This window comes from Diaphorina citri, unplaced genomic scaffold, assembly GCF_000475195.1.
Source record: "Diaphorina citri unplaced genomic scaffold, Diaci psyllid genome assembly version 1.1 scaffold1575, whole genome shotgun sequence".
NCBI lineage: Eukaryota > Metazoa > Arthropoda > Insecta > Hemiptera > Psyllidae > Diaphorina > Diaphorina citri.
In genome coordinates, this window is record NW_007379001.1 from 62,361 (window position 1) to 75,648 (window position 13,288).

At 37.7% G+C, this 13,288-nt stretch overlaps 4 protein-coding genes across 10 annotated transcripts in view; 3 read left to right on the forward strand and 1 right to left on the reverse strand.

Moving 5' to 3' along the window:
- Positions 1-485, forward strand: part of LOC103516463 (integrator complex subunit 11) — a 13,336-nt gene extending 12,851 nt beyond the window's left edge. The window contains exon 4 of one of the 2 annotated variants that reach the window (XR_003393487.1): positions 149-485. Coding sequence is in view for 1 of the 2 variants with exons in the window: in XM_017447067.2 (XP_017302556.1) it covers positions 29-60 (32 nt within the window). In the remaining variant the exon portion in view is untranslated. Of the gene's footprint in view, positions 1-28 lie in introns of both variants that reach the window. The other variant, XM_017447067.2, reaches the window with a different exon arrangement.
- LOC103516468 (pre-mRNA-processing factor 40 homolog B) overlaps positions 1-12,573 on the reverse strand; it is a 16,930-nt gene extending 4,357 nt beyond the window's left edge. Inside the window, exons 1-2 of one of the 4 annotated variants that reach the window (XM_017447066.2) lie at positions 12,380-12,573; positions 10,624-10,827 (exon numbers count right to left, since the gene is read on the reverse strand). In XM_017447066.2, the coding sequence (XP_017302555.1) occupies positions 10,624-10,822 (199 nt within the window). In that variant the 5' untranslated portion in view covers positions 10,823-10,827; positions 12,380-12,573. Of the gene's footprint in view, positions 1-10,458; positions 10,577-10,623; positions 10,828-12,028; positions 12,214-12,379 lie in introns of those variants that run through there. The other 3 variants (XM_017447064.2, XM_026828854.1, XM_026828853.1) reach the window with 3 other exon arrangements.
- Positions 572-6,373, forward strand: LOC103516464 (methyltransferase-like protein 25). 3 transcript variants are annotated; one of them, XM_008481431.2, is made up of 7 exons: positions 572-1,087; positions 1,551-1,669; positions 2,451-2,632; positions 3,373-3,697; positions 3,977-4,144; positions 4,889-5,035; positions 6,208-6,373. In XM_008481431.2, exons 1-7 carry the CDS (start codon positions 625-627, stop codon positions 6,343-6,345), a joined length of 1,542 nt encoding a protein of 513 aa, XP_008479653.1. In that variant the 5' UTR covers positions 572-624; the 3' UTR covers positions 6,346-6,373. The 3 variants fall into 3 exon arrangements, with proteins under 3 accessions (XP_008479653.1, XP_017302558.1, XP_026684656.1); XM_017447069.2 differs by lacking the exon at positions 4,889-5,035 and adding an exon at positions 5,242-5,388; XM_026828855.1 differs by lacking the exons at positions 572-1,087; positions 4,889-5,035 and adding exons at positions 1,122-1,362; positions 5,242-5,388.
- Positions 6,489-7,441, forward strand: LOC113470434 (oral cancer-overexpressed protein 1 homolog). The gene is made up of 2 exons (XM_026828856.1): positions 6,489-6,697; positions 6,975-7,441. Exons 1-2 carry the CDS (start codon positions 6,520-6,522, stop codon positions 7,055-7,057), a joined length of 261 nt encoding a protein of 86 aa, XP_026684657.1. The 5' UTR covers positions 6,489-6,519; the 3' UTR covers positions 7,058-7,441.
- Positions 12,574-13,288: the final 715 nt, after the last annotated feature.

Below are 13,288 nucleotides of genomic sequence, written 5' to 3' on the forward strand. Positions count from 1 at the left end.
TTCCTACCATCCATGTCAAATACTCAAGGTACAAGCTACCAACCCATTGAACTTGGTTGAAAGGGAAACATTCAACAATCTGTTGAAAACAGAGCTTCATTGAATTCCAAATTCCAATGAAGGTTTGTACGAGTTTGTTTTTTTCTTGGTACTTTCCTACCTTCTTTTTTACAGTGGAAAATAAAATGTGTAAATATCACAACAAATAAATGGGTAAAAGAGAACTTCCATAATAAACCTATAATTTAAATGCCTTAGGACAGCCATTTGAATTTTATCCCTATACAGATACAGTCTTCGTTTTGAGCTCCAGTAGGTAATCCTTCCATTTTCTCACAAGGGTTAAATGAAGTTTTAAAGCATTAATACATCTTAACGTTTGAACCTCATGTGACAGTGGCAATCACCTTTTAAATTTCTTTGTACCTGTACTATCGAACTGAAGTAAATATATAAAAGTAAATAAAAAAGTAACAATTAGTAAATAAAAAAGTAACAATAAAGATTTCATTATCTATGAGACTTATGTATTCTTATTGGTAAAATATACACATTAGGTATGTACAAGGTACTTACTACCTACATACCTACCTAACCAGTGTGACAAAACACCAAAAGGAGACAATGGAACTCATTAAAAATACTATTGATGAGATGATAGAATTTATTACACCCAACATTGCCTGTGTTAACACACATACTGTGCATTTCATGGTGGAAAAACTATGGGAAACAACTATTCCCAAGGCAATTCTAAGCCAAGTGAACAATTCTCCTAGTTTTGACTCCCTACTTGAAGAATTCTGGAAATCCAGACAAGACAACCATGTGGAAACAAACTCTGAACTGGTCAAGTTTTTCCAAGCAGCTGACAAATTCCGATTAACATCTCTGATGAATGGTGAGAGTATTATTACTGTTGATGAGTTGTTTAGCAAGCTACAAGCAAGGAAGTGTGGACAAGTGGTAGAGTCAGCCAAAGTGAGTCAACTGATGTCGGAGAAGAAATCATATGAAGTCCAAGTAATGAGCCAAGTTGTGGCTGCTGTGACCAATAGTTGTGACTCTTCCCATATTATTGACCTAGGTAGGTAATTTAATTACTTTAAAAATATTCTGAACTGGTCAAGTTTTTCCAAGCAGCTGACAAATTCCGATTAACATCTCTGATGAATGGTGAGAGTACTATTACTGTTGATGAGTTGTTTAGCAAGCTACAAGCAAGGAAGTGTGGACTAGTGGTAGAGTCAGCCAAAGTGAGTCAACTGATGTCGGAGAAGAAATCATATGAAGTCCAAGTGATGAGCCAAGTTGTGGCTGCTGTGACCAATAGTTGTGACTCTTCCCATATTATTGACCTAGGTAGGTAATTTAATTACTTTAAAAATATCATAATTACTGGGGCCCATGAATTTAAGCTTCAGAAAGAGATGGAATTGTACATTAATAGAAATTTCCAAGTGAACTAAAAAAAAACTTGGGTATCCTATAAAGTTTCCCCCCTTCCTGTGCAAGCCCATCATCACTGAATTCACATAATTATTTTTCAGGTGGAGGGCAAGGATATTTGAGCACCATTCTGGCACTTCAACATGGCAAGAAAACTCTGAGCTTAGACTATAACCAGGTCAACACACACGGGGCAGCTGTGCGATCAAAAAAATTAGAGGTAAACTTCTCTTCACCTACCATTTGATCCACATACATTTTCCACATTTATATGTAGTCCTATGCTGGTACAGAGTAAAGGGACTCTGAAAAAGAGAGTAAAGGGCCTTTTCAGTCCTATGCTGGTGTTATTAACAAGGTATATTCTAATGCCTCAGTGGAGTAATTGATGTACTGGTCCTCAGCTTAATGAAGCTGTTATTGTTATTTTGATTAGACATAAAACTAACAAATTAGGACTCTGAAAAAGAGAGTAAAGGGCCTTTTCAGTCCTATGCTGGTGTTATAAACAAGGTAAGTATATTTTAATGCCTCAGTGGAGTAATTGATGTACTGGTCCTCAGCTTAATGAAGCTGTTATTGTTATTTTGATTAGACATAAAACTAACAAATTAGAAGCTCATGGAGATTTTTTTTTTAACATTTCCATTTTTATTATGTAACATTTGCCTTGTTAGCGTAAAGATTTTGTACTGGTAGGTACCGCCCTAATGACTCACGCTTTTTTTTTTTGTTTACCTACTACTTGATTTTCATAACATTTCCATTTTTATTATGTAACATTTGCCTTGTTAGCGTAAAGATTTTGTACTGGTAGGTACCGCCCTAACTTTTGTTTACCTGCTACTTGATTTTCATAACATTTCCATTTTTATTATGTAACATTTGCCTTGTTAGCGTAAAGATTTTGTACTGGTAGGTACCGCCCTAATGACTCACGCTTTTTATTAGATAGGTACTGTGTTCTTATTATTATTTATTTTGTTTATTATTTTTTTTAGAAACTCTGGATGCGAACCCAGAACCGTCAGACTTCGCACGCCTCTGTTGAACACCACGGCAAGAATTGGAAGAGAAAGAGCAAGGCTCCTGTAGTGTCTATTAAAGATGAAGAACTTGTGGTGTGTAAGGATAAGTGCAAGCAGATCACACACTTCGTCACTCCAGACTCAGATATCAGCAGGTAATCTATTGGCCCAGCCTAGTTAGCTTGGTTGGTAGTGCGTCTGCCTTGTAAGTGCTAGGCCATGGGTTTGATTCCCACCCGGGACGGATTTTATCCTGAACAGATAATATTCGTTCTCAGAATGGCTGGCTGTCTCCTATCCTGTCTTCTTTCTCTCTTCGATTTCGGGACGATTCCTGAAGCAATACACGCGTATTTCCGGGATGATCTGTTTCCTATACTGTGTGGTCTGACGCATTGGAGGTTTTGGTTGGTAGGCACTGGTAGGGCTAGGAAGTAGGGAGTAGGGCCCGGTTTGCTTTCAGCAAGCGGAAGCAGTGAGTCCAACATAATATGGCGGGAGCCTGGTGTGGGTTTGTGAAGATGGTTCACATTTTCATACACCCACACTAGGACTCGTCATCTAGCCATGAGGGTTCCTACCAATCGTCCAGACTCTCAGTATAGTTTCTCTTCTAAAAAAAAAAAAAAGATTAGTATGGTGTAGCGTTCAGTTCCAGCTGAGGGATGTAATTTTATTCTCATTTATTTGAGCCTTTGAAGACATCATAATTGTACTCTGAAGATTAGGTGGTATTGCCCACTTTAGTTTAATTTTGTGACACACATTTTGACACATGGATTTTGAATTTTTTAGATATCAGTATATACCTATTTGTAATTAAAATTGAATTTTTGTTACAATGGAATTAGGACAAATAAATCAATATTAAACAAATGTTTACATTATTTTCCAGTATACTGAGTCAAGCCTATCCCCAAGATTCCCTACACAACGTGTGCATCATGGGGCTTCACACGTGTGGTGATCTGAGTGGCACCGCGCTACGTTTGTTCACCAAGTCTTCCCTCCAATGTCTGGTTCAAGTGGGCTGCTGCTACCACCTCCTAGAGGAGGAATTCATACGTAGTCCATTCTGGAAGGACGTGGACCAGAGTCTGTACGAACATGGCTATGGGTTTCCACTGAGCGAACATCTGAGGAGCAGGAAATTCTTCCTTGGACGAAACGTGAGGATGAGTGGCACGCAGAGTCCGGAACGAGTTATTGATTTGAAACAGGTAAGTAGGAGTGCTATTCAGTACCCCCCCCCCCCGTCCGAAATACAATGGAGGTGCTAGATATACTAAAAGAAAATTTCCAAAATCCGAGAATGCGAAAAAAAATCTAAACACCTACCAATTGACTTTTTCGTTGCCATGACCTAGATTTATCTACGGAATCAAAACTCGCATTTGGAAATCAAACCCGACCTAGCGCTTACAAGGCAGACGCGCTAGCCTCCAAGCTAACCAGGCTGGCTTAGGTTACAAAGAACAATTTGTGTTTGATTTTTCCAGACTCAAACCCTGCCCTTGTTCTACCGTGCACTTCTGGAGAAATACCTGCGTTCCAAAATCACAATCAATGATGAGGAACCTAAAGTTGTCGGTCGCCTGGCAACCAAGTGTTCTAACTTTGTCGAGTATGTACATCGTGCTGTAGATAAACTGAAACTGGACTTAGAGGTACAAAATTATTACTTTCTATTATTTTTACTTTATTTTTGTATTGTTGTTGTACCCCCTCTCTGAGAATTTACATGGTTAAAGAAAAAAGAAAAAAAAATAATCCACTAGTTCCTGGTCGATCCTTGTTCACTAAAGTGAAGCAACTTCGGACTTGGTTGGTATTTGGACAGTCAGCCCTTGGAATTTAAAGAAAAAAGAAAAAAAAAATAATAATCCACTAGTTCCTGGTCGATCCTTGTTCACTAAAGTGAAGCAACTTCGGACTTGGTTGGTATTTGGACAGTCAGCCCTTGGAAAAACGTCAACCTTTATGCATTACACTATACCAGTAGGGAGTACAAATTATTGGCCTCCTGTAAACACCACTGACATCCAATAACATTCCAGTCTAAATGGATGGTCAGAATCGATTTAATTTGAAGCTGTACAAAAGTACGTTTTGTCCAACTGTACTGGAATGTTAACTGTACCTATTTAAGTAGTTGATAGATTGGGATGTATTGAAATTTCGTAGTAAGTTAACACCTGTTGTTGTTTTTTTTTAGTTAACTGTACCTATTTAAGTAGTTGATAGATTGGGATGTATTGAAATTTCGTAGTAAGTTAACACCTGTTGTTGTTTTTTTCTACCGCTGTACCTACATAATATTTGGTTGGGTGGAAGAGTTTACTGTGGAAGAATCCTGCAATAAAGCCTTCAATAAAATAATAAGCAATTTATTTCTCTCGCTGTTAACACAGGTAGATGATGAAGAGGTGACTCGCCTGTTCAATTCCCATCAGCGTGAATATGAATACCTGCAAATCTATTACTTCCTCAAGACTGCCCTGGCTCCTGTGATAGAAGCTTTGATTGTGCTGGACCGAGTACTCTATCTACGAGAACAGGTAAGTTCAAATCAACTCTTATTCCGCTTCCACATTATCAAAACTTTTATAGTTTGAAAATATTGATATTGTAGCCCTTTCGGAGATAATCCAGAACCTATTCCATTAATGAAAAGAAACCTTTAGGGCTTTCCTTGATATTTTATGTGTTTTTATAGCAGAAACCTCAAATAATAAGCAATTTATTTCTCTCGCTGTTAACACAGGTAGATGATGAAGAGGTGACTCGCCTGTTCGATTCCCATCAGCGTGAATATGAATACCTGCAAATCTATTACTTCCTCAAGACTGCCCTGGCTCCTGTGATAGAAGCTTTGATTGTGCTGGACCGAGTACTGTATCTACGAGAACAGGTAAGTTCAAATCAACTCTTATACCGCTTCCACATTATCAAAACTTTTATAGTTTGAAAATATTGATATTGTAGCCCATTCAGAGATAATCCAGAACCTATTCCATTAATGAAAAGAAACCTTTAGGGCTTTCCTTGATATTTTATGTGTTTTTATAGCAGAAACCTCAATCTCAGTTTTAACTTGGTTTAATTACCTACTATTGGATAAAGTAATCTGATTGGTTGATTTTCAAAATTTTCCTGTTTTTTTTTTATATTTTTATTTTATTCAATCAAATTGCTTTGTCCAATACTCTTCGTTTAACTTAAACCAAATTGAAACTCAGATTGTAGTAAAGTTCAAGTGTGGATTTCACCAATATTCTATCTTCTATCCTTAGAACTCCTGTTAAGCTAACAGCCAGTTAAGTTCCATTTGATTTGTATAGGCTTAGCTATTTGAGGAAAGAAGGTTGGTGAAACCCTCCATAAACCTTTAAATCCGGGCCATTACGAGATAACAGAGAGTTTTTGCAATCAAAATTAACATCCCGTTAACTGAACCCTTTAACCTTATTTAACGAAAACTGATTTCTGTGCATGTGGAGAAACGACTTTTCGTCAAATAACGTTAAAGGGTTCAGTTAACGGGACGCTAATTTTGGTTGCAAAAACTCGCTAAGGTCCACCACTCACGATGACTGATCGATCTGGATCTCATCGTGAGTGGGGAATTTCTATCCAATAAGATCGACTGATCGATGGACGATATCGATCATCGCATGTGATAAAACTCGTGAGTGAGGGGCTTAACAACCTACACATGTTTGTGTTCCAGGGGTTCTCAGAGTCGTACGTGGTTCAAATATTTGACCCCCTCATATCACCCCGCTGCTATGCTGTGGTTTCCCTCAAACCAACTCCCCCCTCCCCTCTCTTCATACCAAGAGAGGATTCTGACAAAAAAGTCACATAAAGCGGTTTTTTTTTTTTTTTTTTTTTTTTTTTTTTAAGGAAACCCAAAAGCTTCTCAAAGTAGACTGCACTAGGAAGTGGAACATGTAGCAGTTGTTTCATTGCTACAAAAAAACTGACCTTTCAATAAATTGTTTCAGCTTTCAGTACACAAACCTCAAGGAGGAACAATGTCATGTCTGAACCGGATATAAATGATATATTTGATTCCATAGCATGCAGTGAAGAAATATCAAATGAACAAGGCTATGAAGAGGGTGTAAAGAAGGGATTGTTGGATGGAGAAATAGATGGGTTTCATTTGGGATATCATAAAGGTGCCCAGTTAGGAGCTGAATTGGGATTTTACAAAGGTAATATGTATAACATTTATTTAACAAGAATGTGAAACTGAAACCTATAATATTTTGGTGAATACCTACTAGTATTTCAACATTCTGGGTTCTGGGATCAAAATCTGATTTGAAACTTGGTTCAAGTTGAAAAATTGGATCAAAGGGGGGGGGGTCATTTAATTTGCTTAAACCAAGTTTCCAAGTTTAATCTCAGATAGTGGTCTTAGTCACAATGTCACAAAAGACATTGATTCCTACTCAAATATTGACATGGACTTATCATATCTGATTGCAGGTGTTGTAGAAAGTTACCTGGCATTAAATGTCAAACAAGAACTCATATTAAGTGAAAAAATAATAACATTACTGAAGATTTGAAAATTTTTCGCCTCGGGGAGGCTACGAAAAAGAAGGTAGACGGAGGAGGAAGGGGGGAGGAGTAGGATTTGGACTTTGGACCCTCTCGGAACAGGACCCTTGGAACATATTGGAACAAAGACACAAGTTGCCTATCCGGACGTTTAATGCCAAATTCAGCTAAAATGTATTTTTTACCTCGCGGCGATTTGATGGTAAATTTACTTAAAAAAAAATCTTTCCCTAAAAGTCCTTATTGGACAATGGCGCCAAATGTAGCTAAAATACATTTCTTCCCTTTTAGGGATTTTGCTGATAAATTTACTTAGCTGGAAATACATTTTCAAACTAAAAAAGATAAAAAGGGAGAGAGAAAGAGTGAGAGAAGGGAGAGAGAAGGAGGGCGATGAAATAAAAGAACAAAACAGCGAAAAAAAACAAAAAAAAAAAAAAAAAAAAAAAAAAAAAACAAGGAAGTTAAAAAGTTCAGCATAAGTTGGTAGTTGGTATGTCTAGATTGTCTAGTTTTATTTATTCTTTACTTTCCTTATCCTCATGCTATTCACATTATTTTATTTAAAAAAATCAAGATTGTGGATGGTACAATATAGTTCTGTCATCATTTTATTATTTCTTCTTTTTCCTCCTCCTTCTTTTCTCTCTCGTACTTTTCCATTTCTTATCCTCCTCCTCCTCCTCCTCCTCCTCCCCTTTCTTCTCTTTTCACTCCATCATTTCCACTTTCTCGCTTGACCTTGATATCTCATCCATTTCATTCTCGATTACTTTTCACTTTCAAACTCTCTTTAAAAAAGTTCATCATAAGTTGGTAGTTGGTATGTCTAGATTGTCTAGTTTTATTTATTTTTTACTTTCCTTATCCTCATGCTATTCACATTATTTTATTTAAAAAAAAATCAAGATGGTGGATGGTACAATATAGTTCTGTCATCATTTTATTATTTCTTCTTTTTCCTCCTCCTTCTTTTCTCTCTCCTACTCTTCCATTTCTTATCCACCTCCTCCTCCTCCTCTTTCTTCTCTTTTCACTCCATCATTTCCACTTTCTCGCTTGACCTTGATATCTCATCCATTTCATTCTCGATTACTTTTCACTTTCATCCATTTTCTTTCCTTTTTTTTCACTCCAACAAATCGCTAGGTGGATCAATTATTTCAGTAAACTGTACACTTAAAAAAGGCTCCATCGAGAGCCTGAAGCCCTCATTTTCACTCCAACAAATCGCTAGGTGGATCAATTATTTCAGTAAACTGTACACTTAAAAAAGGCTCCATCGAGAACCTGAAGCCCTCATTGGGCCCAAAAACTAAACATTAGCTTTTTCCCTCTTCAGCAAGTACTGCAGACCACTATACGGAGAACTTTAATCCCTGACATAGCAATTTTAACGACATGTAGTAAAATTTCTTCCTATTTTTTCCAATATTTTCCTCAAGATATTCTCTTACCTGCGTCCTATTCCCTTGGCCCTTGCATAAATTTATTGCGAAACTACGGGCAGTCCTCTTCAGCAAGTACTGCAGACCACTATACCGAGAACTTTAATCCCTGACATAGCAATTTTAACGACATGTAGTAAAATTTCTTCCTATTTTTTTCCAATATTTTTCTCAAGATATTCTCTTACCTGCGTCCTATTCCCTTGGCCCTTGCATAAATTTATTGCGAAACTACGGGCAGCATGAAAGCTGAAAAAAGCAGTAAAATTTAGTCGTTCGTTGCAGAAAAAAAAGTCAGGTTTTGGGGATTCTCGATTTTTCCCTTTTTTTCTCTCTGAATAGATATGTTTCTCGCTCCCTCGTTTCTTAACCCTAACATAAATTATCCTTCTTTCAGTATACAAGTAGGTAGTTAGCTATATCTCTATCTTCTTATTATTATTTCTGAGGCTACTATTTCCTTTGACTAATGTGTATAATTGGAATCTCCCTCTATTTCTTCCTGGAGGAACTAAAATACTTGAAATTGAAAGGCCGCATTGAGGTACCTATGATGTAGGTTTTGGGGATTCTCGATTTTTCCCTTTTTTCCTCTCTGAATAGATATGTTTCTCGCTCCCTCGTTTCTTAACCCTAACATAAATTATCCTTCTTTCAGTATACTTACACGTAGTTAGCTATATCTCTATCTTCTTATTATTATTTCTGAGGCTACCATTTCCTTTGACCAATGTGTATAATTGGAATCTCCCTCTATTTCTTCCTGGAGGAACTAAAATACTTGAAATTGAAAGGCCGCATTGAGGTACCTATGATGTATCTTATTATAAGGTGTGAATTGAAGAAAGCGAGGGAATGTCAGCAATTTTTTCCTTATTTAAACGTTATTTTTTATTTTGAAGTACTTACCTATATCTTTGCTAGAAAGTTCCGGAGAGGTTCAGAAAAACTTTTCAAGTTTTCAGCAATCACTTTGAACTTTGTTGGTGAAATAAGGCCGTGATAGAAAAAAAAAGACTAGGTATTTTATCTGCTATAAAATAAAAATTAAGAGGTTAGGCATCTGAGTCAGATTGGCAAACGTGAGGTAATTTGCTTTGCTCATGACTTGCTGGACAGTTTGATAAGAAAATTTTTTTTTATTTTGAAGTACCTATATCTTTGCTAGAAAGTTCCGGAGAGGTTCAGAAAAACTTTTCAAGTTTTCAGCAATCACTTTGAACTTTGTTAGTGAAATAAGGCCGTGATAGAAAAAAAAGACTAGGTATTTTATCTGCTATAAAATAAAATTAAGAGGTTAGGCATCTGAGTCAGATTGGCAAACGTGAGGTAATTTGCTTTGCTCATGACTTGCTGGACAGTTTGATAAGAAACGAGGAAAGTAAAAATAAATGTAGCAATATAACAAAATGTATTAAAATACCTATCTCTAATAATAAAATGTTATCTTCATGTACCTATAGTTATTTATGTTAAGGAAATGTATGTGAAATTTTCCTGCAATAACCCAAAAGTTGTCATTTATTTCCTAAATATCATGAAACCAATATGGATTGATGACATATTTTTCCATACACAACAAACTTCGTACCCGGTAGTCCCGGTACATTTGAGACTTCGAGTCATCATATTTACACACACGAAGAATAAATACAACAAAAACAAAGCTTTCCTCCGTTCCTCTCTCTGTGTACTCTGTGCTATTGTTGGTAACAAAGTGGAAATTTATGTAAATAGTTTAATCTAGTTAATTTCATTCTCTCCTTTAGGAGGGAAAAAAACGGACGAAAAATATACAAGGCGAGTAGGTCGGTATGTGAGACTTCGAGTCATCATATTTACACACACGAAGAATAAATACAACAAAAACAAAGCTTTCTTCCGTTCCTCTCTCTGTGTACTCTGTGCTATTGTTGGTAACAAAGTGGAAATTTATGTAAAACAGGGGCAATATTTCTCTGGTTTTACTGTACCAGAGGGTACAGGGATACTTGCTGCATCACCTGGAGGAAATCCAAATGGTGGTGGCATTCCAAATGGAGCTTGACCTGGAGGTACAATACCAGGAGGTGGTTGACCTGATGAGTGTTCAGTCCAGGGGCAATATTTCTCTGGTTTTACTGTACCAGAGGGTACAGGGATACTTGCTGCATCACCTGGAGGAAATCCAAATTGTGGTGGCATTCCAAATGGAGCTTGACCTGGAGGTACAATACCAGGAGGTGGTTGACCTGGTGGAATCATAGCAGGTGGGGGACCTCCTATGAATGGAGGAAACCCCATGGGCACTGGTGGAGGAACAAAACCATTGTCTGGAGGATTCATGTTACCTGAAATTTAATCACATAATTAATTGATGTTATCAATTGAACTGTTCATGTTTTGGTCAAAAATAGCCCAGGGTAGAATAGATCCCACTTTTTCAATAATTTTATTATGATAGTGGGATGTTCCAAAAGTTTTAAGCTAAAATGAGGTCTTTCTATCTCATCAGTTTTGTGATGGCGACCTTTTTCACTCTTAGTAAAAAAGAAAAAAAAAATCCCATATCTTGTGGCACACCTAAAGCAACCTCATGGCACTCTAACAGCACACAGCTTAAGAAGCAATGCTCTAAATCAGGGGTGCACAAACTCAAAGCTGCCCCTCTCATTTCGATTTTTAAGAAAAAAACTTGTAGAGATGTACTTGTAGAGATTTCGTGGGCCACACAAAAGGAGCTGGTGGGCCACAGTTTGTGCACACCTGCTCTAAATGACTGTTCATGTTTTGGTCAAAAATAGCCCAGGGTAGAATAGATCCCACTTTTTCAATAATTTTATTATGATAGTGGGATGTTCCAAAATATTTAAGCTAAAATGAGGTCTTTCTATCTCATCAGTTTTGTGATGGCGACCTTTTTCACTCTTAGTAAAAAAAAAAAAAAATCCCATATCTTGTGGCACACCTAAAGCAACCTCATGGCACTCTAACAGCACACAGCTTGAGAAGCAATGCTCTAAATCAGGGGTGCACAAACTCAAAGCTGTCCCTGAGCTCATTTCAATTTTTAAGAAAAAAATCAAAATGAGCTCACGGGCCACATGAAAGGAGCTGGTGGGCCACAGTTTGTGCACACCTGCTCTAAATATTCGATTTTTAAGAAAAAAATCAAAATGAGCTCACGGGCCACATGAAAGGAGCTGGTGGGCCACAGTTTGTGCACACCTGCTCTAAATGGTTTTGTACAAGGTTAGGCTTACTAAGACTGAGAAGAGAGGAAAATTGATTTAAGCCTAGCCTATCCCAGTACATAAACACAACCTAAAGTGGAACAATGTAGCACATAGTATCCCAATAGGCATCCACTGCCCATACAAACAATTGAATTGAGTGCTACTGGCTTTTCTTGGCCCCACTCGGCTGGGTAAAGTTTGAGTAGGTGAGTAACTTGTCACTGAATGGAGAGTAAAACTCTCACTAAAAATGTTAGAAGGAATCTTGAATGGGTACTTAATACTTTATTGGTAGCACCCCCAAAGCATGACTTACCTAATACACTCGGACTTGTAGCTGATCTATACTTTCGTTGCTAACTCATAGAGTGGTTTCCTTTCCTGTGGATTGTCGCTGAACCACTATCCTTGTCTTGCTAGAAATTACAACCTCTTGTGACTGGTAATGGTAATTTGACAGCCGAAATGTTGCATTTTTGCTCTTGAAAAGCCAATTGAGTGCTACTGGCTTTTCTTGGCCCCACTCGGCTGGGTAAAGTTGTGAGTAGGTGAGTAACTTGTCACTGAATGGAGAGTAAAACTCTCACTAAAAATCTTAGAAGGAATCTTGAATGGGTAGTATGGGTACTTAATACTTAATTGGTAGCACCCCCAAAGCATGACTTACCTAATACACTCGGACTTCTAGGTAGCTGATCTATACTTTCGTTGCTAACTCATAGAGTGGTTTCCTTTCCTGTGGATTGTCGCTGAACCTCTATCCTTGTCTTGCCAGAAATTACAATCTCTTGTGACTGGTAATGGTAATTTGACAGCCGAAATGTTGCATTTTTGCTCTTGAAAAGCCGACTTTGATTTTCTGAAAAAGTGGAACAATGTAGCACATAGTATCCCAATAGGCATCCACTGCCCATACAAACAATTGAATTGAGTGCTACTGGCTTTTCTTGGCCTTATGTACCTAACATTTTGAACTCGATCCGTCCTTTGGCAATTCCGTAGGGGCCGTTTTTCCGTGTGATTTCTATCGTACACTGAACCACTAGTAGGTACTAACTCTTTCCTGAAGCAATACACGCGTATTTCCGGGATGATCTGTTTCCTATACTGTGTGGTCTGACGCATTGGAGGTTTTGGTTGGTAGGCACTGGTAGGGCTAGGAAGTAGGGAGTAGGGCCCGGTTTGCTTTCAGCAAGCGGAAGCAGTGAGTCCAACATAATATGGCGGGAGCCTGGTGTGGGTTTGTAAAGATGGTTCACATTTTCATACACCCACACTAGGACTCGTCATCTAGCCATAAGGGTTCCTACCAATCGTTCAGACTCTCAGTATAGTTTCTCTTCTAAAAAAAAAAAGATTTCGGGACGATAAGACCTTAGCAGTTACAGTTCCCTCTATCAAACCTAAAAAAAAAAGATTGGTATGGTGTAGCGTTCAGTTCCAGCTGAGGGATGTAATTTTATTCTCATTTATTTGAGCCTTTGAAGACATCATAATTGTACTCTGAAGATTAGGTGGTATTGCCCACTTTAGTTTAATTTTGTGACACACATTTTGACACATGGATTTTGAATTT